The 21,128-nt window shown below is 44.2% G+C and overlaps 2 protein-coding genes across 4 annotated transcripts in view; one reads left to right on the top strand and one right to left on the bottom strand.

Annotated features, from left to right (window-relative positions):
• The window catches only part of otud7a (OTU deubiquitinase 7A), a 93,670-nt gene extending 76,037 nt beyond the window's left edge, over positions 1-17,633 (top strand). For 2 of the 3 annotated variants that reach the window (XM_062461571.1, XM_062461570.1), the window contains 5 exons: positions 7,600-7,727; positions 7,991-8,140; positions 13,584-13,698; positions 14,416-14,500; positions 14,831-17,633. In XM_062461571.1, coding sequence (XP_062317555.1) covers positions 7,600-7,727; positions 7,991-8,140; positions 13,584-13,698; positions 14,416-14,500; positions 14,831-16,387 — 2,035 coding nt within the window. In that variant the 3' untranslated portion in view covers positions 16,388-17,633. The remainder of the gene's footprint in view (positions 1-7,599; positions 7,728-7,990; positions 8,141-13,583; positions 13,699-14,415; positions 14,501-14,830) is intronic. The other variant, XM_062461572.1, reaches the window with a different exon arrangement.
• The window catches only part of LOC134021090 (proprotein convertase subtilisin/kexin type 5), a 401,110-nt gene that overhangs the window by 104,311 nt on the left and 275,671 nt on the right, over positions 1-21,128 (bottom strand). The window lies entirely within an intron of this gene.

Below are 21,128 nucleotides of genomic sequence, written 5' to 3'. Positions count from 1 at the left end.
AAGGATGCCTCCTGGACGCCTCCCTGGTGAGGTGTTCTGGGCACGTCCCGCTGGGAAGAGGCCCCGGGGAAGACCCAGGACACGCTGGAGGCACTATGTCTCTCGGCTGGCCTGGGAACGCCTCGGGGTCCCCCAGGAAGAGCTGGTGGAAGTGGCCGGGGAGAGGGAAGTCTGGGCCTCCCTGCTTAGGTTGCTGCCCCCGCGACCCGACCCCCGGATAAGCGGAAGATGATGGGATGCGATGGGAGAACGTGGCTGCAAAATCGTGACCACAATTCAAATTCAAATGCATTTCCAGAAATGCATTTTCATTTTAAGAACGTGGCTGAAAAATCGTGACCACAATTCAAATTCAAATGCATTTCCAAAAATGCATTTTCATTTTAAGAACGTGGCTGCAAAATCGTGACCACAATTCAAATTCAAATGCATTTGCAGAAATGCAAAATGAACGAAAAAACATTCTGAGTGGCGCAGCAGTGACGTCAGTAGCCGCTCTTCTTCAGCTCCCTGCTGACCGAGCTACCCATCTTGTTCGGTAGGGGGCGGTGTGCACATCTGCATTGCATTACATTGCAAATGTGCCGGGAAATTGATTGAATTGCCGGCACATGTTCGGCACTCACCTTACTTTAATCAAAAGTCTATCTAACTACTAACCTGAACTTCATTGCCACAGCCTAAACTTTGTCAATCTGTTCATGAAAATAATTAATTTCAGCCTAAACCGTACAACGGAACGTTACATCCAATTCAACCAACGCAATCGCTACCAAGACAAACACAGCAGTAGTCTAGTACTGTACCGTAGTAGTACAATTTACCGGGGCAGCTTCTCCACACATTTTGCGTTGTTACTGACAATGCTCGCTTCCAGTGAGCTTGTTATGAATGAGCGATTTTCCACTAAATAATTGTCAAGCTTATTTACGTTTTTGGGGGCATATTTTCAGTTAGCAGATGGTACTGTTTGAATCACGATTCCATCTTCTACTGCCGGTAACGTCGTAGAATAATCTTCAAAGGGGGTTCTTTATTCATGAATGAATGCAATATGAGTAGGCTAAATGCCTGAAAATATCACGAGAAGGGAAAAACTTAAAAGGACGTTTAAGTCATAGAGATTAGGTCAATTTGTTACACCGGTCTGCCAAATGTATTCGTTTTGATTCAGCTATGAGGCTGCCTCTTGCAGGGGAAATGAGAAGACATCTATTTCATTCTACACTTCACTCGTATTTTGAGTTGTAAATGAGCAGCAAAAAAAAAGATGCTTTTAAATCTATGTAATCTTTATAAATAATAAGTATGCAGTTTTATATAAAATATACAGAAATATCAGTTGTAAAAATGTCATTAAAAAACGGACCCCTGTGCAACCGACGCAAGCAAGCACACCCTACAATTTCCCCAGAAATTGTACCCTCTCTAGTTTTGAATTAGCCATTTCCCCCTACATTAATGTCAAACTTATTTACGTTTTGGGGGGCATATTTTCAGTTAGCAGACGGTACTGTTTGAATCGCGATTCCATACTGCCAGTGACAATGTTGTTACAGTAGCTTGTTTCAAAGGGTGTTCTTAATGAAATATGCAATATCAGTAGGCTAAATGCTTGAAAATATCACGAGAAGGGAAAAACTTAGAGGACGGACCCACCTGCAACCGACGCAAGCCTAACCCTACGCTAACCCTAACCCTAACACCCTACAATTTCCCCAGAAATTGTACCCTCTCTAGCAGTGGTAAAATTGGAGGTGGGTAAACTATGAATGTTATTATTTATTTATTATTACGTTTCATTAGGCCTATTTAGATGGAACCAGTAAGGTTGGCTTGTACCTGCATCATCGTATTTGAAAGCACGTTATTAGGCTAGCCGCTAGCGTTTGTCCATGTCTTAATACGATGTTGTGCGAACCAAAACAACGTTTACAAACGTGAATTGATCTTACTCTGTACTTGAGGCCTTTTGCAGGCATCTGTGGGAGTGGGAGCACTCGATAGTCTATTCAAAAATCGCCTGATATCCATGGCTAATATATCCAGTACGAACAGGGCCCCGTTCGTCGTAAGGGTTGAAGCTAAGTTAATCAATTGTCCCTTTAGCCCGTTAACATTAGCGAGATGAGTGAGAATAGCAAATATCGGTTCGTCAACGGCTGATCCGCATCCAAATCATGTGGTTAATTTCAATCAGGCTAAACTTATCAGGGAAATTGCATGTGCACGTCCTACTTCAAAAGGCAGGAAAGGTCGATCACCAAAACCGTGATTTTCTAACGGTATGTATGAAAAAAATACGAAAGAGAGAGCGGTGATAGGCTATTCTCGCCATCCGAGCAAACTATTATAATGAGTCTCTATAAGACAATAAGCATATATTATCATGGCTAAGTCAAACACCGCCACCGCTGCCAGAGCAAGACAAGCAGCTTGGCAAAAAATTGCCAATAAGCTAAATGCGAAAGTTTTGGGGAAATGGCTCATCTTAAGTGCCTCATTACCCCAATCAATCAGATCACATTTCTTTAAATGTGCCTGCTGGTATAGGCTTAATGGAAATTAATAATCGAATGAGATCTTGCTAGTGAAAATAATGATCTCAACTCTTTCAGAATAAGTAGGCTAGATAAAAACAAGGCCAAAGAGTATCTAATTGATACGAATTCATAGACAATTATGAGGATATACTGTGCTTATATCATGTAGGCCTACTATATATGTGCATGTAGGCCTATGTGTAAATCCCTCTTTGATTTCATTGACTGGGACATGGCCAGGGAATATGATGAATTGATTCATCAGCTGGTTAAGCTCCAAGTACACTTTTCTTACAGCAACGCATGCTGCGGCTTTGCCAATGTTTTCTGCATCGCCTATACTGTATAAAAATGTAGCCTATAGCCTACCTGACGCAAAAAACCTCAAGGCTATGCAGTCTGAAGAACAGTTAAAGTTTCAAGTAGCTTTATTGTCAATTTCTTCACATGTCAAGACATAAAAAGGAATCGATATGACGTTTCCCACTCTCCCACAGTGAAACATAAAAAGCACAGGCACAACAGATAAGACAAGACATTTCGTAAAACATAGCGTTACATATTCACATACAGCAGCATAACCTCATGATAAAGCATAAAGCTTGCTGCGGCATGTGATATTTGCAATGTACGGCCCGAGAAGGTCTTGCAAATAAATGAGTCCTTGTCGGCTGAATCGATATCGCTCAAACAAGAACTCATCCGTGTGAAATAAAGGATCTTGGCAATCGCGAAGAACTCTATTGGTATGGAAAGCTAATCGAACTAAAATATAGCTCCTTGGTCAACTGGGTCTCTCAAAAAGGGAGCTGCCATGTTATTTTCCGGGGGTGTGGCAAGCTTATCCAGCTACACTTATGTTAGCTGGAGCAGGTTAGTGCTAATTGATATGTTACTATGGTGATTTATCGAAAGTTGCTTCCACCAACCAAAAAGAGGGGCGTTTTTTATCTTAGCCTGAAAATTAGCTCGCTAAACTGCTTAGCGAGCTACGATGAATACCCTCCAGGTAGGCTGATCCACAACGTGTATGTGTTTACATACTTCGTGGATCCTGATTGGTGCCGCAGCCGCAACGCATTGATTGGAGGGTCACAGACAGGGTTACAGCGCAGATGAAATGATTCAGACTACAGCGTATGTTCAACAATATGAAATATGAAATAAGTTTTTGGTGTTTTAAAATTACACCAAATTTATTTAGTATTATTCCAATGGCAGAATACGAGGCGCAGGGAACTTAGATGTTCGTAAACGCACATAAACGCAATTTAGAGGTGGATAAACGCAATTTCCGCAATTTAGAGGTAAATAAACGCTATTTCACAATTTCGGGAGGTGCGTAAACGGCGTTTACGTGCCCCCACTACATCCCTGCTCTCTAGTGAATGAATGCAATATGAGTAGGCTAAATGCCTGAAAATATCACGAGAAGGGAAAAACTTAAAAGTTTAGAGAGGCTGCCTCTTGCAGGGGAAATGAGAAGATATCTATTTCATTCTACACTTCACTCGTATTTTGAGTTGTAAATGAGCAGCAAAAAAAAAGATGCTTTTAAATCTATGTAATCTTTATAAATAATAAGTATGCATTTTTATATAAAATATACAGAAATATCAGTTGTAAAAATGTCATTAAAAAATGGACCCCTGTGCAACCGACCCAAGCAAGCACACCCTACAATTTCCCCAGAAATTGTACCCTCTCTAGTTGTTGCTTGTTTTTTCTACAGGTACACTTGCACTTATAGCGGTTCATGTTGTTTAATTGTTACTTGTTTAACTACATGCTGTTATGGTTCTTCCCTTTGGCACTTACTTTGGTTGTTCACAATGTGTGCTTCATGTTTTGGCTACTCGCAATGTTTTTGTGGCTTGTTACAAAGTTATTATCAGTGACCTATGCACTTTGTAAAGCTCTCTCTTGGAAGTCGCCTTGGATAAAAGCGTCTGCTAAATGAATAAATGTAAATGTAAATGAAATACTGGAAAATGTGTGTTTTTATTGATTTATTGGCTATGGGTTAATCAATAATCAACAGTATCACCAAACCAAAGGTTGGACAAATTGGTCAGTCAGTAGTAGAAGAATGTGCAGCAAGTTTGAAGTTTGCATGGTCGATTTTGACAAAGATATTGAAGAAACATTCGGACTGTCTACTCTTTTACCCCGGTCCCTAAATATGACGCGGAGCCTGAACGGAGGTACGAATATGAATGTCTGTTGAATCTCAAATATGAAACTGATTTGACCTCGGTCTAAAGTACTAGGAATAGTGCCCATGTCCGTGATGCAGCTGGTGATTATAATTTCGTAGTTGATTTGATGTTAAGAGTTTGTGCACATGTAACAGACGTGGTCTTGCAAGCTCCGTCAGAGGTATTGGGCAAATCGTCCCGCACTGGGTTCGAACTTACCACCTCTGGCTTCCCAAGCGCCACCAACTACGCCAACGAAAAGCTAGCTATTCGTTGACGCGGGTGGCCTGTTACATACCTGAGGAGTGAGTTTCACCGATACACATCGGCTACACACATTTGCAATGTGCTGGCAGTTTTGACATCAGTAAACACATGAATTTATGTAGCAAAATTCACTGATCTATACTGAAAGTATCCACTTGAAGTTGTCTGTTTGCTCACCGTTTGAAAGCAGCCGAGTCAGCACTGCTAACGTGGACATATCGGTTGACGGTTGTAAAAGAAAATTAACTTCTAAATACCAGTAGGCTATGGTACCCAAAAAAGTGCAGTGAAAGATTGAATAAAGGTTGTATTCGTGAAAGGGGGGGGGGGGGGGGGGATGAGTCTCTGCAGGTTGGGATGTCTGACATAGATAATACTGTCCCTGTCTTATGCCTCACTATATCCAGTGGTGTAGTGGTAAAAATAGAGGTGGGTAAACTATGAATTTTATTATTTATTTATTTACAGGGTCGTCAAGCACCCCCCCCCCCAGGCGAGCTTTCACGTCTGTTTCAACCCCCCCTCACGCATTGACCGTGAGACACACGCTATTCAGCTCCTTCACATAGGCTTGAGAACCCTGTTCATTCATTTTTACGTTTCATTAGGCCTATTTGGATGGGACCGGTAAGGTTGGCTTGTATCTGCATCATCGTATTTAAAAGAAGGTTAGTAATAGTAGGCTAGCCGTTTGTCCCTGTCTTAATGCGATGTTGTGCAGACCAAAACAATGTTACAAACGTGAATTGATCTTACTCTGTACTTGAGGCCTTTTGCGGGCATCTGTGGGAGTGGGAGCACTCGATGGTCTCTTAAAAAATTGCCTGATATCCATGGCTAATTAATCCATTCCGAACAGTTAGACTAATCCACAACGTGTGTGTGTACTTCGTGGATCCTGATTGGTGTCGCCGCCGTAGCTGCAACGCATTGATTGGAGAGTCACAGACCATACAGCGCAGATGAAATGATTCAGACTACAGCGTTTATATATTAAACAATATGAAATTTAGTCTTTGGTGTTTTAAAATTACACCAAATTTATTTCGGATTATTCCAACGGCAGAATACGAGGTGCAGGGAACTTAGATGTGCGTAAACGCGCATAAACGCTATTTAGAGATGGATAAACGCAATTTCTGCAATTTAGAGGTGGATATAAACGGTATTTCCGAATTTCGGGAGGTGCGTAAACGGCGTGTACGTTCGTTTAGCCCCCACTACATCCCTGGCTATATCTATATCGTTTAGGCTGCCGAGAGCTAGTTTAGTGCACCTCAGTCAACTCAACATGGCTGAGAGTCGAGAGCGAACTAAGTGTTCCTAGCTACTATAACTCCGGTGCGTTAAGCGCTTAGTTTAATTGAATTGCAAATGCATTTGTTAATCGCAATTGTTCATTAACTAAACAAAATTCACTGAAGTTATCATACAGCCTACCTCCAGTGCACATTAGTACAAGCACTTAGGGAAGGGTATAGGGGGTCAGATGGCTGAGTGGTTAGGGAATCGGGCTGTCAGTCAGAAGGTTGCCGGATCCATTCCTGGCTGTGCCAAATGACGTTGTGTCCTTGGGCAAGGCCCCTCACCCTACTTGCCTCGGTGAGAATGTCCCTGTACTTACTGTAAGTCGCTCTGGATAAGAGCGTCTGCTAAATGACTAAATGTAAATGTAATTTAATGTATAGTGGGAGCTCAACATGGCTAAAAAAGATCCATCTTGTTATTTTGGGGAAATGTCAAAATGCTTATCCAACAATGTCAAACCCGGCACTGCACTCCATTGGATTATAAAAAGGATACCTGCAAAATCTAAACTTTGCAGAGTGCCCAGTTCTCGAGATAACCGTGGGAAACTCGCTGCCCTAAAATCCCATTCCAAAAAATACACGGAAACAGACACAGAGATTCCTGGTATTATTGGAGAGATGTAGGGCGTTTAATATTGTCCAAACAACCATATATTCATAAATATTCATCTAGGCTTAAAAGAAGAGCGGTAAACGGAACAGTGTATTAATAATAACCAAATATGCTGGAATTGCAGTTATTTGGACATAAAACAAGCAACAAACAATGTGATGATCTGGGTGTGCGATGTTTCTGCTTCAACAACATTTCAACAACATTGTGATCTTGTAGCCTTATCTAGGATCCCCAATACTGACCACCTTCATCGTGTTATGGAAGCATAGTTTACTCATTAAGCCTTATGTGTTGAAGCTCTTTTGGACTGTGCTGCGGTAATCAGGTTAGAGATGTGATGGACCTAGTGTGGCCCAAGCCCATAAACAGGATGATAGTTGGATCCGAATTAAGAGGCTCTTAATTAGAGTTTGGCAGCACCGCTGTTTGTGTCTATATGAGGACTAATTGTGGCTAAAATTGTAGTGAGCCTGGGAGCTCTGTCATTCACTAATATGGGCAAACATACACATAAACACACACAGACTCAAACACAGTCAGACACTCAAACACATGCACAAACACACCCTGAACAGTTGAAAATGTGTGTCACTTCACCATATGTACCACTGCAAGTCTACAAGGCTGTCTCAGTCCTGAGCAAAGATTTTCTCCTCTTCCTGCAGGGTGGACAACTCAGAGGAGCCAGTGTATGAGAGCCTGGAGGAGTTCCATGTGTTTGTGCTGGCCCACGTGCTGCGCAGGCCTATTGTGGTCGTAGCTGACACTATGCTCCGAGACTCAGGAGGAGAAGGTAGGACCTCTCTGTCTCTCCTCTACACCAGTGCTTCTGATTTAGTCTCTTATTTATGCTTTGTTTTACTGCGTAGGTTAGTTAAGAAAATGTTCTGATTCAACGGCTTTACAGGAAGCAAAAGGAATGCATCAGGGATTGAGATTAGAATTAAAAGATGCAAAAACAGCAGCAGCATGCAAACAGCAGGCAATACACATGTTGCCTTTCTGGTGTTGTGGACTGTAGGGCTGAAACACTGACCTTGTAATGTCTCATTCCAGCATTTGCCCCCATTCCTTTTGGAGGGCTGTACCTGCCCCTAGAGGTGCCCCCCAACCGCTGTCACTGCTCTCCCCTGGTGCTGGCCTATGATCAGGCACACTTCTCTGCCTTGGTCTCCATGGAGCAGAGGGATCAGCAGCACGAGCAAGGTAGAACCCTGCTGCCCACCATCTCAGCTGGCACACCACCACCTCATCATCATCATCATAATCTAGCTCTGACAGCACAGGGGTCAGGGGTCATCCACAGAGTGAACACAGAATGTTCAGAAAGCGGTGCTCTGAGTAAAACTGCAGTTCAAGGCATTCTCATCCAAGGGTACCAACGTTCCTGAACCTTTTTCAGGTTCTGAAAGTACAAAATGCCCACCGCAATGGTATTGAAACTCTAGACCACTGTGGTCTTTGCTTTTGAATAAGAGAGCAGTCTGAGAGAGCCATCAGCCTGCCTGTCATCCAGTTTGAATAATGCATCAGTCCAGTCTAATCTCTTAGTGATTCATTATTAAAGCAGCCTATTAAACACCAGATGCAAGAGAGTAGACGAGCGAGTGCTGGGGATGCAGTAGAGGGTGGACCTCTATCTCTCCCAAGACTGTCTCAGCCTCTTACCTCTGAGCATACGGACGTGAATGTGGGTAATACAAAACACTAACTTTGCCTGTAGAACAGGATGTGGGCTTCTTTAGACTAGTTGGTGCTTTCAGTAACTGTTGAACATGTGGTAATGTGAGTAGCACATACACATGATTGACGTGTAGTCTGCTAAAATCATCTCCTTGCACTTATTTGAACATCCTGTTTCTCTGTGACCCTCACATTGGAGTTGGCTGGCGCTCTGGGGCACAAGGATTTCCTCACACTCACAAATAGACTGATCTCCTTGACAACCGTCCCTTGGTAGTCACAGCACTCCTCTGTATCTGCATCAGTGGGTGGAACAGACTTGTCATCAGCATGGGCAGACGGCCAACTCTCTTTTTCCATGTCTCGCTCTCACTCCCTCGATCACTCTCTCACTCGGTCCTTCTCTCTTTCTCTTTCCAATTCTCTTTTTCTGTCTCTATTCCTTTCAGTCTTTCTCTTTCTCACTATCTCTTTCTCTTGCCTCTCTCTATCCCTCTCTCCTTTCTCTATTCTGAGCTTGTAGACACCAACCCAGTCATTCGTGTCGGTACAGAGCTCCAGACCAGACATATCAGACTTGCTGACAGATGACATTACTAACTTGTTATTTGGTGCCTGAAGTCATTTTCTATAAAACCAGCAGCACATCAAAGACTAAGAAGTCCGGGGCCCATAATTGTTCAGATGCCTTTTTTATGGAGTCGTTTTACTCCAGGGCAGACAGAGAGTAATAGATTTGTCCAGCAGGTGGTGCTCATGTGCAAAGAGCTTCTCAGTATGCAGTTCCCGGAGATGTGCATGTGACAACAGACAGGGACAGAATGTACTATTAGATGATCTGGATACGTAATTTTGCTGCCACTGTCCAGACAGATTTTTCTGTGCTATTAAATATCATACTGTTGCTCAAGGATGTTGTGTTGTGGGATGTAGTGTAAGTTATTCAAGGTATTAATGGCATCACAGACACAGCTGGGTAATGGCTTACATTCATTGCTTTACTATTCGTATTAAGCTTCTATATAATCTAAATTATCTTCAGTTATGCTCAGTAAACCCCAGGCCAAATGCAGATCTGTCCTGCCCGGCCCATACTGTGCCCCTTCCCTGGCCCCCAGACCACCCCAACACTGCTATCTGAACAGGTGCCTGCCAGTCAGCCAGACAGACCCACTTTACCACTGCCAAATAGGGCAGAGCCTCCCAAGCCAGCCCTAAGCTTACCACCACAGCACCACATATGGGCAGTCACAGGCTGGGTCCCAACAAAACACCTCTAACTGCTTCTGAGACTGGCCTCTCGCACACTCCTGAGCCAGAGGGTTGTTCACTCTCAGTTCACCTTGTCGACGTGTGTCCTGCTAGCCATGTGGAATGTGTGTTCAGGTGTCTGTACGTCCCAGGCTGCTGGAATACCAGGTCTTTCTTCATATGGCTCTGTGAAAGAGCCGACATGGTCCCTCCTATAAGCTGAACCTAAATCACACTGACACCCCACACCACTGGCCCTATTATACAGTTTGTTTGCTTGGCTGTGGCTGGTTTGATGTCGACTCTACTGAGACTGCAACCACCACACCTAGCAGGACCAGGTTGAAAAGGATGCAGGCGTAATGTTTATTTAGACTGATCTCCTTTGGTAACCCAGCCTCCCTCCATCCCTCAACAAGCAGTAATTTGTATTATGATTACTCAAGCTGAACTAAGAAAGTAACGAAGAAAGAAAACTATAGTCCTTTACTGCTACTAGACCAATGCATACCGACTGTGTTAATGTTGGGCCTCTCTGAAGACAGCGACAGACATTTAGATGTGTGCGTTTTTGCCCCTGTGGTTAAGCAGCGTGTGAGAGGCCCATCTGAAAGCTCCAGAGCTATTTCCAGCCGTGTTTCCAGTATCAGAGACCTGGCATCACTTCCTCAGAGCTTCAACTCTGCCTTAATGGAAATAAATTACCTTTTTCATGCATAGACCACCAACACAACACAATACCAGCCGACTAGCTTTCAGAAAGTTTTACTGCCAAAGACATCCTGTTATTCAAATTGTAATCATCTTAATGGCATCAATTTGGTAATCAGACCGGATGTGAGAACTAGTTTTTTGGTTTTATGTGGCATTTCAAAAGTGTACTCATCCAGTTGATTGCGACCATGTTTCTTCTTTCAAAACAGGTTTAATTGTGTGGATGATGGTAGTTTGTTTTGGTGGAGTAGGCCCTTTGAATTCACAATTATGCAGAGTGGCCAATGTCTGGAATTCAAATTTGTTCATAATCCAGCAGTTCTTCCAAAGGATCATTTCAAAATGCATTCACCCTGGGTTTTGGTTGTGTGGAAACAGTAGGTGGTTTCATCCACTAGAGGGAGACAACCATAGAAAATCAACAGACCTTTTACGGCTCTCACCAAAGTCGTTTTTGACTGTTTCATACCCTTTTTAATTATTGTAAAACATCCATTTAATTTCAACCAGTTATTTTGTTTAGTCAGATAATCACAGTGCAAACAATGTTTTTCGTTCAGTGAGTGATTACCAATGAGTGAAATTAGAGAAATATCTGTTGAACCCTGAAAGCGAACTTCATTCCACTAAACAGCTGGAAGATTGGTTAAAGTCTAATGTGTTTTTATGAAAACACGTCCTGTGTAAAACCCAATTTCCTTCAGTCACAGCATCCCAGGAGAAGTCAGCCCCTGGAATCCTCTTTCTTCTTCTTTTGTCTCAGTCCCTTCTGAGACTGCACGCAGTCGTGCACAGCTCGCGCTTCTCAGAAAGCCATGACATCATCCATCCATCACATAAGCTCTGTGAATAAGTCATTTAACCCTTGTGCTGCCTTCGGGTCACATGACCCAAAGGTTCATAACGAACCATCGTTGTGTTTACCCAATTTTACCCAATACAAAACAAATAAAAACAATATTCTTTTAACCTTCGCAATGTGGGGGGTCTGAGACAGCCCAACGGTTAAAAGAAAAGGCTTCACTTTGTTTTTGTATGTGGTAAATTTGTCGCAATACAACGGTGGGTCACAATGACTAATGGGTCAGAATGACCCGAAGATAACACAAGGGTTAAGGACAGCAGTCCGAGTCTGCCAGCGAGGATAGTAAAGACATTACACTTCAGTCCCCTGGAGCTGAATTGGCAGCGCTAGTCTGGAACTGGATCTGGCCCAGATGGGAACAACAGCACACACAGCACTTTGGACTGGCGAGGAAAGCAGACAGCTGCATCTTGCGAGCCAGGACGCAACCCCACAGACCCCTTCTGCCCGCTGCCTGACCCGGCTGGGAACTGACTTAGTGTGTGCATGTGTCAATGGGTTTGTTTGTGTGTGTGTCAAAGCTAAATAAGACAGTTGTATAAGTGGTCCTCCCACTCAGCCCAGTATCCTATTTTCCTAGAACTGAACAAACTGTGCCTTCACCCCCTCTCATGCCTTGGCAGCCTTGCCAGACTGCACAATCAGACTGATCTGGATTCCCCTCCTGAACTGAGGTGCAAAGTATGTTTTAAATCATAGACGGCCTTAAGGCACCTCAGAGCGAGTATGTCAAATTCCCAGACAAGTTTAATTTATCAATGCATTGAACAAACCAATGACCTGCTGATGTGGTGCGATTTGTTTGCTCTGTGAAAGTGACAGTGGTATGTTTCAAGCCAAGTGGTTTAATGTAGCCTCTGCCATTTGATCCCATGAACAGATGGAACAGAATGGTTTTATGGATGTCTGGGTTAGGGTAACATGTCCTCTCTATTGACTCTCTCTCTCTTCTCTCTTTCTGTATCTCTTTCTCTGTCTTTCTTTGTCTGCTATTTACGTTCTCTATCTTTCTAAGTCTTTCTCTGCCTCTAAATCGCTCTTTTTTTTATCACTTTCACTCCCTCCCTCACACACATACACACACAAACACATATTGACTCAGACACTACCATTATGTGGGCCCAGTGCTGAAGGTGTAACTACTGTCCGTGTCCATTGAGCAGTGGGAGTCCTGTTGGGAGAAGAGCAGCATGCTGGCATTGAGGAGCGCATTGGCGTGAGGAGGGTAGACTGTGTGCTCCATCTGGGGTTGACAGAGAGGGCTGGAATGTCTTCTGCTGAACAGCCTGTATCTTCCTGTTGTCACAAGGACAGCAGCCCCCTCACCGTGCTACCTCTAATGAGCAGTCAGGTGGGCAGTAGAGAGGGCCTTAGAGGTCCCCATCTCACTCGGATTAGGAAAAAACAGAACCCCCGCCCTCACATGCTGACACGCAGACACCACAGAAAAAAACCACTCAAGTTTCCTCTCAAGGAAGGGTGTGTGCCTGTGTCTGTTTCGTGTTCTCAGTTCAGCGATTAGTGTTGACATTTTCTGAAATGTTCATTTGATGGAGAATCAGAGAAGAAAGAAAAGATATCCAGTATTGTAGCCCTTTCATTGTCCTACTGACTTGTGTATTGGCTGGCCTCTAACTCACCTATGTGCTCATGTCATTGCTGACAGTCAAGAAGACGGATTGGAAGTTATGTTCTCAAGGCTGAGCCCAGTTGAAGGGTCTGAAGAGCAATGAAGGGTTGAGAGTCATTAATCTGGGCTCAGGCTTAGACACACACTCGTTTGGACATTGCAGTTGTACAATTGGCCCTGGTCACAGGCCTTTCTATGCATTTTTATCACGCTGTCAAATAGGTTTCATGCATATCCTCTCCCTGGTCTCGATTCCCCAAGGCAATATCAAGGCTACTGTGCATCAAAAAGTCTGAATAATCCAGTGAGAATACCTTTAAAAAAAATTGCCACACACATTGCTGTCTACATCAAACCATTGATGTATCTGTTTTATCCAGCCCCAGGTGGATAGTTTGATTGAATCCTACCAGGAGTGTGAATCTCACATATGACCCTGGTGTCCAGATGTACAGTATATCCCATAATGGCATCTCAGTCCTGATCTCCTCTCTTCCCTGTTCCAGCTGTCATCCCACTGACTGACTCAGAGCACAGACTCCTGGCACTCCACTTTGCTGTGGACCCGGGGAGGGACTGGGACTGGGGGAGGGACGACAATGACAACACCAGGCTAGCCAAGTAAGCAAGCCACACCCCAACACTGGGTGTCCCTGTCATGGAAGCCCCAGCCAAACCAGTGGTGGACAGAGAAGGAGAGAGGGAGCAAGGGAGAGGATGGAGGGGAGGAGGAAGAAAGAGAAAGAAGGGAGGAGGTAAAGGTAGAATGTAATGGGGGGGAGGAGTAATAAGAAGATGATATAAGTAGGGACAGGGGGAGAGGGGGAGAAGGGGATGAGGGAGAGAGAAGGAGGAGAATGAAGATAGGGAAGACACGGAGGGAAGGACCAGTAGAATTGGAGGGAGGGAAATGATTGGGAGAGAGGGAGAAAGGGGGGCATGTTCAAGGCTCTTGTGTGAAGGATTTAGCTATCCTACAAGGCTGCAGGCTTTCACGTCACTTGTGTGTAGAGAAAATATGTGAGCTGTGTATGTTAGTGTAGTGAATGGAACCAGTAGTGGGGCTGGTTAAAGCAGCTCATAGGATCAGCTCAACCGACTGGCCTCTGGGTTCACAATGGAGTTTATCTGTTTCACTTTCCTGCCAGTAAGTTGCTCAGTAACAAATTAATTCAGAACATCCTGGTATGAATGTGAAACAAATGCCCTTACTGTGCTTAGTGTAAGAGCATAAACAGTCAAATGTACATCAATATGTACTTATTGGAAAGGCCCAGGGCCTGACTGGGATGTAAATAGGTATTAGGTTCTAATCATGGTGTTGGTCTCCTTCCTCAGTCTCATACTTTCTCTGGAGGCCAAACTGAATCTGCTGCACAATTACATGAATGTAACATGGATAAGAATTCCGTCAGAAACAAGGGTAAGGACTTCATTTGTTTTTGGCTTCAATCTATTTGTTTCATCTAATTAAGGCACAGATGGACTTTTCATCAAACACAGATTCTGATTATATCTGTCAATGTGTAATGTAAAGACTGAACATGGCTTCCTCCCAGTTTCTCCTCACGAGGGCTGGGGTCTTTCTACGCAGAAAGCAGATGAATGAGATGACGTTGATTCGTTATAGAATGTTTCCATGAGAAAACAGACAAAAAGACATCCAGATTTGTAGGCCTAGATATTGATTCAAAAGTTAAGATTCATGGATTGAAAGCGTGTCTGTGTGTGCAAACATGCGTGTTTCCTGCAGGCTCCCCTGGCTCAACCGGAGTCCCCCACAGCATCTGCAGGTGAAGATGTCCAGTCTCTAGCTGAGTCCATAGACTCAGACCGTGAGTCTGTGGGCAGCAACTCAAACGTCAACAGTGGCAAGCCAGGCAAGGACAAGGACAAGCAACGCAAGGACAAGGACAAGAACAGGGCTGACTCAGTGGCCAATAAGCTGGGCAGCTTCAGCAAAACCCTTGGGATCAAACTGAAGAAGAACATGGGTGGTTTAGGAGGTTTGGTCCATGGCAAGATAAACAAGTCCAACACTGTCTCGGGACGCAGCACAGAGAACGGAGAAAAGGTGAAAAAGAAAGAGTCTAAGACCAACAAGGGGAGTAAGGAGGAGGCAGGCCAGTCTGCCAGCTCCACATCGTCTGAAAAGGCCACTAGCCCCTCCCCCACAGACAGGCACAGGCCTTCTGGCTCGTCCCCTGCCGAGAGGCAGGAAGGCACAGGGAGAAGCTCAGGAGAAAAGAGCCTGGACAACTGGAAGTACAGCACTGACGTTAAGCTCAGCATAAACATCCTGCGAGCTGCCATGCAGGGCGAACGCAAGTTCATCTTCGGGGGCCTGCTGTTGACCAGTCACCGGCACCAGTTCCACGAGGAGATGATCAGCTTCTACCTGAGCAGTGCCCAGGAGCGCTTCAGCCAGGAGCAGGAGACCAGGAGGAAGGAGGGGGAGAAGAAGCCCCCTTCCAACGGGGTGTCACTGAGGAAGCCCGAACAGGAGAGTGTCTTCAAGAGGGAGAGATCTGACAGCTCCCCGCCAGACAGCTGGTCTCCCCTCCACCCCCGTCACCACAGTGACAACCCCCACACCCAGCTGCCCCTCAAGGCGCAAGGCAGGAACATCCCCACCCCTGCTGCAGCCTCTCCAGTCCCTACCTCTCTGCCCCCACTTACCCCACCTCCAGCCCTACCCTCAGTCTCATACCCCTCTCAAACTCCAATCCCCACCCCTTACTCCTCCCCTAGTAACGGTGCTAAGAGGGCTGGGCCTGCCCCTGTGTCCGCCCACTACAGCCATACCCCGCCCATCCAGAGACACAGCATTGTACACCTACAGGATGTCAGCGTGGAGTCCTCCAGCTTCCAGGGGGAGCCCTACAGGCCCGTGGTGGGCACCCTAAAGACCTGCGCCACGTACCCCCAACAGAACCGATCCCTGTCCTCTCAAAGCTACAGCCCAACATGCTTGTCTGGCGTCCATGTTGGATATGCAGGTGAGGCACTCCCCTACAACATGCCTGGGGAACACAAGTCTCACACCTACACCAACGGCTTTGACACAGGCGACATCAAGGACTGCCTGGATTTCGCAGACGAGGACCCGTCGGCACACACCTGGCTCAATCAAGACCAGACCAAAGGGTGGAGCTCGGGGATCCCCATGTACTACTACCTGCAGAGACGCTGTAGGAGGGAGAACTGCTCCTTCTACGGCAGGCCAGAGACAGAGAACTACTGCTCCTACTGCTACAAAGAGGAGCTTAAACGCAGGGAAAGGGAGAGCAAGGTGCACAAGCCAGGATAGCCTCTGCTTAGCCTACATCAACTGCTCCAAGCTAAAGAAACTACGACAACACTCTTGGCACTCTGCAGTTAGTGCAACATACAGTAACAGCAAACATTTTCCTACTCTGTCAGAAGAAAAATATTCTGTTACCCCTTGTTATTTTCTCCTCTATCTCCTGTGCTGTATGTTCAAAGTGGATGGGAAAGTCACATAGCCTTTGTTGAGAAATGAAAGCGAACCGTGTTAACTTTGGCGGGACAGTTGTTGTATGTTTTATCTGTTTGAATGCAATACTTTTTTATGTGTGTTTGTAGACTGCATTTAAAAATATAAATTGTGCCACATGTGCACTACTAAAATTACAGATTTTTTTAAAGTAATAATGTTGTGATTTTAGCTGCTTTGAAGCTCACTCCCTCTCATGGTTTGTCTATGCACCCTTAATATCAACCACTGTGTCTGTTTGTGCATTGATAAAGGATGATGTCCAACTTAAATTCAGTCATTATGCTATTGTGCTGGACAACAATAATGTGCATAACATGGCGTGTGATCTTTGACCTTATGTACCAAGGAATGTGTCCATTTTAGATAAACCAATTCAGAGGTCTGATTCCTGAAACAAGAAATGCCAGTGTAAAACTCAGACTTCTATCACATCATGCAGTAATTGCAATAGCTGATTGTGTTTGAATATGGAGTTGCAGTGCATAAGCAGATGTCATGTGAGAATTCTGGCTCTGAAGACTTCCGCTGTCACAATCACTGCCAAGCCGCAGTCCCCAGCACTCTTTAGATTCTATTCCATAACGTACATTCCGTGACAGATAACATTGAACCCACTAGGTGAATAGGTTCTCAGGTATGCAAGGCTTGAAGTTTTGTTGGGCCCTTTGTTTGTTAATTGATTTATATCAGTTTAACAAAACGTGTTTATAAGCCCCTTGATATTCTAGGCAGAATTTATTGAGAGGAGGTGTGGATCACTGCATCCAAAATTCCGAATGTTTGATGTGAGATGTATGTTTTTGCACGGCACATGTGTGCCATCATGCTACTAGCACTGTGTTGGCCACCAGTCAAACGTTAGATAGCCTCTCTTATTCTTCTCTATCAGGAGGCCATTAATAGAACCTGCTGCTCAGAGCACCTCAAGCCTTTGTGATATCATTAGTGCTTTAACCAATCCGTGGGTTTCCAACCCCAGGTCTCCAAGTGCTTTTTTGCTCATTCTACATGACTAATGTAAAAAAAAAAAAGAACTTCCAATCAGATAATCTGCTGTGATCTTGTCTGTCTGTTCTGGAGCCCACCCTGTCCTTAGTGAGCACGTCCTGGCCAATGATGTCCACTGCTTTCTGTGTTTACTTCCACCTTTCTACTCCAAACACAGCAATGTCCCTCCTCTTTCTACCTATGTGACCAGTTCATGGACTCTCACCATATTATTAAAACTGTAAAATATGATTTTGTATTCATTTGAGAGTTTTACACTAGAAATGATTAATTCCATTAATGAAAATGGAAAAATAAGACGTTTATTGCAACAACTGCGTGGTCTGTGTTTTTTTGTTCTGTGTATGCACATGATTAAAATGTAATTCTAAGAGTATTTGGGAGTAGCTTTATGACTGCTTAGACTAAGGTCACCGGCTTACTCTATCCTAGGAAGATGATAGGCCATCTGTCTTGCCATACCTCTAAGGATCTAACACACATCTTTGTATACCTGCATATTTTTACAGTAAACAACAGTAGTTGCATCAACAGTCAAAATTAATTGAAAATATCATTTATCTCAGTTCTATTTTCTCAGTCAGTCTCATTCATTTGTGTAATGTTATAAACAAGGAGTAGAGGTGGATGAAATCCTATTAAACTTGTCCGGTCTGGGGTTATGGAGTTCTTAACATTTGTATGAGTCCTGTCAAATAAGGTAGCATTCCAAATCTGAAACTGCCTCGTTCCTCTAGTGGGAAAGTCCACTTTGCTACACTGGAAGACCTTGGTAAAAAATAAAAAAGACAGTAGTAAATGTCCTTGGTGCATTAACAATATATGGATCCTCATATTTTGAAGTCTTTAAATCTTAATCTGAGAGAATAACTGTTTAGGATGAAAGGGTATCACATCTAACTTCTGTTAAGGAGAGCCATCTGCCATTTCAAGGAAAGGGTGAACAGCTCTGAACTTTCTTACTCACATTTACATGTGACTATAGATGGTGAGAGAGCCCAGGAACAGGCCAACTGCCTTTCAGGATTCTAACATGACCTAGTTTACTGTGTGTGTGCGTGAGTGCATGTGTTTGGTGTGTTTGTCTTCTCTTTCTAATATGTCCCCTTCTCTCTCCATCACTCTGTCCATCCTGTTTTAGAAGGCTTATCCAGACAGCTGCAGTAGGAGTGAACGTTTCCATGTCTCGTGATAGTACTGATAGCCAAAGCAGTATGTGTGTGTCTAAGACTCACTTATCAGTCTTGAATCACTTCCCCAGTTCATGGCTGACTCACTGTTATATCACTGTTCTCACACAGAACCTAGAACCACATACTTGTCATTATGCACGTGTTGCTGTTGCGTGCAGGTGTTTGCACGGTTTGAATGGGGGCGTAATATTTACATTTAGTCATTTAGCAGACGCTCTTATCCAGAGCGACTTACAGTAAGTACAGGGACATTCCCCCGAGGCAAGTAGGGTGAAGTGCCTTGCCCAAGGACACAACGTCAGTTGGCATGACCGGGAATCGAACTGGCAACCTTCGGATTACTAGTCCGACTCCCTCACCGCTCAGCCACCTAACACCCATTTATTAATACCTGATATTAATGTTTATTAAGCCTGATATTAACTCCTGTTAATATTAATTAACAACCTAAAGCCTCAAACTAAATGTATGTATATCGGCCGCAACGTTAGTTAGTTGTCCACTTCTTTATCGTGATCTCGTTTCCTCTCATTCGAAAACACATGCCGAGAGAGACAGAGAGTATTGTGTTTCCGTGTCTGTGGTTACCCATTTCTTAGAATTCTTTTGAATTTGCATGAGGGTCCTCCCTGCTGTTTGGAGCAACAAAGAGCTCTATCAGACACACGCAGCAGTCTTTTGGCAAGCCTCTCACGCTCTCTGGGAGGAGACAGCCTTGGATCCATGCTGCCACTTGCATGGATGGAAGTCATCTCCCTCATTAAGATACTGATGAAAAATTCTAATTAGAATAATCCTGCTTTTATGTCACTTTCAGCTGCATCTGTAGCCTCTCTCACGTAATCAGCCTGTACTGGTGAATGAAACAAAATGGAGATGTATTTCTATAAATATTGATGCTCCTGATGAGCACATGGACTACGCTTTAAGATATTCAAATTAAACCAAAGAGTGATTAAGTACATTTACATGTACACAGTATGGAAAGGTTACCTTAGATGCCTTTCTAAGAAGTTGGACATATTAACCACAGAACGATCGAGCGATAGGCCACTTTGAGATACTATGGTTTTATTAACCATATTCAGAATGTTTGTGGCGCTAGACTTTTCTTGGGCGAGTGTCTGGATTTGAGACGTTCCAGCACAACTGCAGTCAGTAGTGCTGCTCTGAGCTGAGCTTTCCTCCCACCTCCCACCCACAACTTAGTGGGTGGGCCTTGTTCTCAACACCCAGTGCCAGCCTCCACTCTGAGCTCATTCCACCCCCCTCACCCCACAGGGGCCATGCCAGAGTAGGTGCCATCACATGGCCTGGATGGAGGGGGAGTCTGTGGGAAATATTAATCTATCAAGCATTGCACAGTCATTCGGTGAACAAGTTTAAGAAATCTTTATTTGCTTGCGGCCGGCCTACAAGGAGACAAAAACATCACACGCCATTGTGCTACAAAGTTTGTCTGCTAGCATGTTGCGCTAGCTACCTATTTAAGCAGCCCCGCTCTTTACAGTCATTGGTTAAGACAAAGGCATGCAAATGTCCCATGGCTCTTCTTCATTGGCTCCCTTGCATAGACCTGGAGCGCGTGTGTGCGTGTTTACGACATCAACCCTGATTGAAACACAACAACAGGACCTCCGGTCCTGCGGTCGTAAACTCCTTCACATAGGTGTCAACAAATGGTCACCAGACCTTGCGTCTCCACCTATAGTCCTTGTCACAACGTATCTCCTTAAAACAACCAAACCAACCCCCTTCTTCCTAGTCCTCAGCCCCAAGATAAGGGTCTTGTAGACCCTTATCTTATCTTGGACCTTATCCCAGAGTTCAGATTTGGGGTTCGGCCTCTCTTTGCACCCAAGGAATACTGAACACAGAATCATTCTTATACAGGATAAATGTGTTACATCTTCAATTTTTCCAACATATCCCTCCTGTTTATCCTGAATAAAATGTGTTATTCCAAAACCACGCCTACACACAGTCAATAAAATCAAAAATACATAAAATCTAAATAATTCATAAAAATAATAATGAATAAGACTATACAGCATTATAGTCTAGTAGTGTGAATGCTTTGACATAACGGGGAAACCCATGGTTTTGGGATTAAAACCCGTCATCACTCAGCAGAGTGGTCATTTGACGTCTGTTGCATCCACCGGCAGACCTGGACTTCATTTCAGATCTTCACCACCAAAATCAAATAGAAACAAAGACTCAGGTAATTTCCAGGACTTTTCGTGTCAAATCCGTCACCACAATCCAGTCTCCTTAGCAGACCTCTCACTGGATTTAAAACAGCATCTCTCTCCTGTCTGTGAATTTCA

The sequence above is a fragment of the Osmerus eperlanus genome, chromosome 5, assembly GCF_963692335.1.
Source record: "Osmerus eperlanus chromosome 5, fOsmEpe2.1, whole genome shotgun sequence".
In the NCBI taxonomy this organism is placed as follows: domain Eukaryota; kingdom Metazoa; phylum Chordata; class Actinopteri; order Osmeriformes; family Osmeridae; genus Osmerus; species Osmerus eperlanus.
The sequence above is the reverse complement of the archived record's forward strand: the minus strand, read 5'-3'. Positions and strand labels throughout refer to the sequence as shown.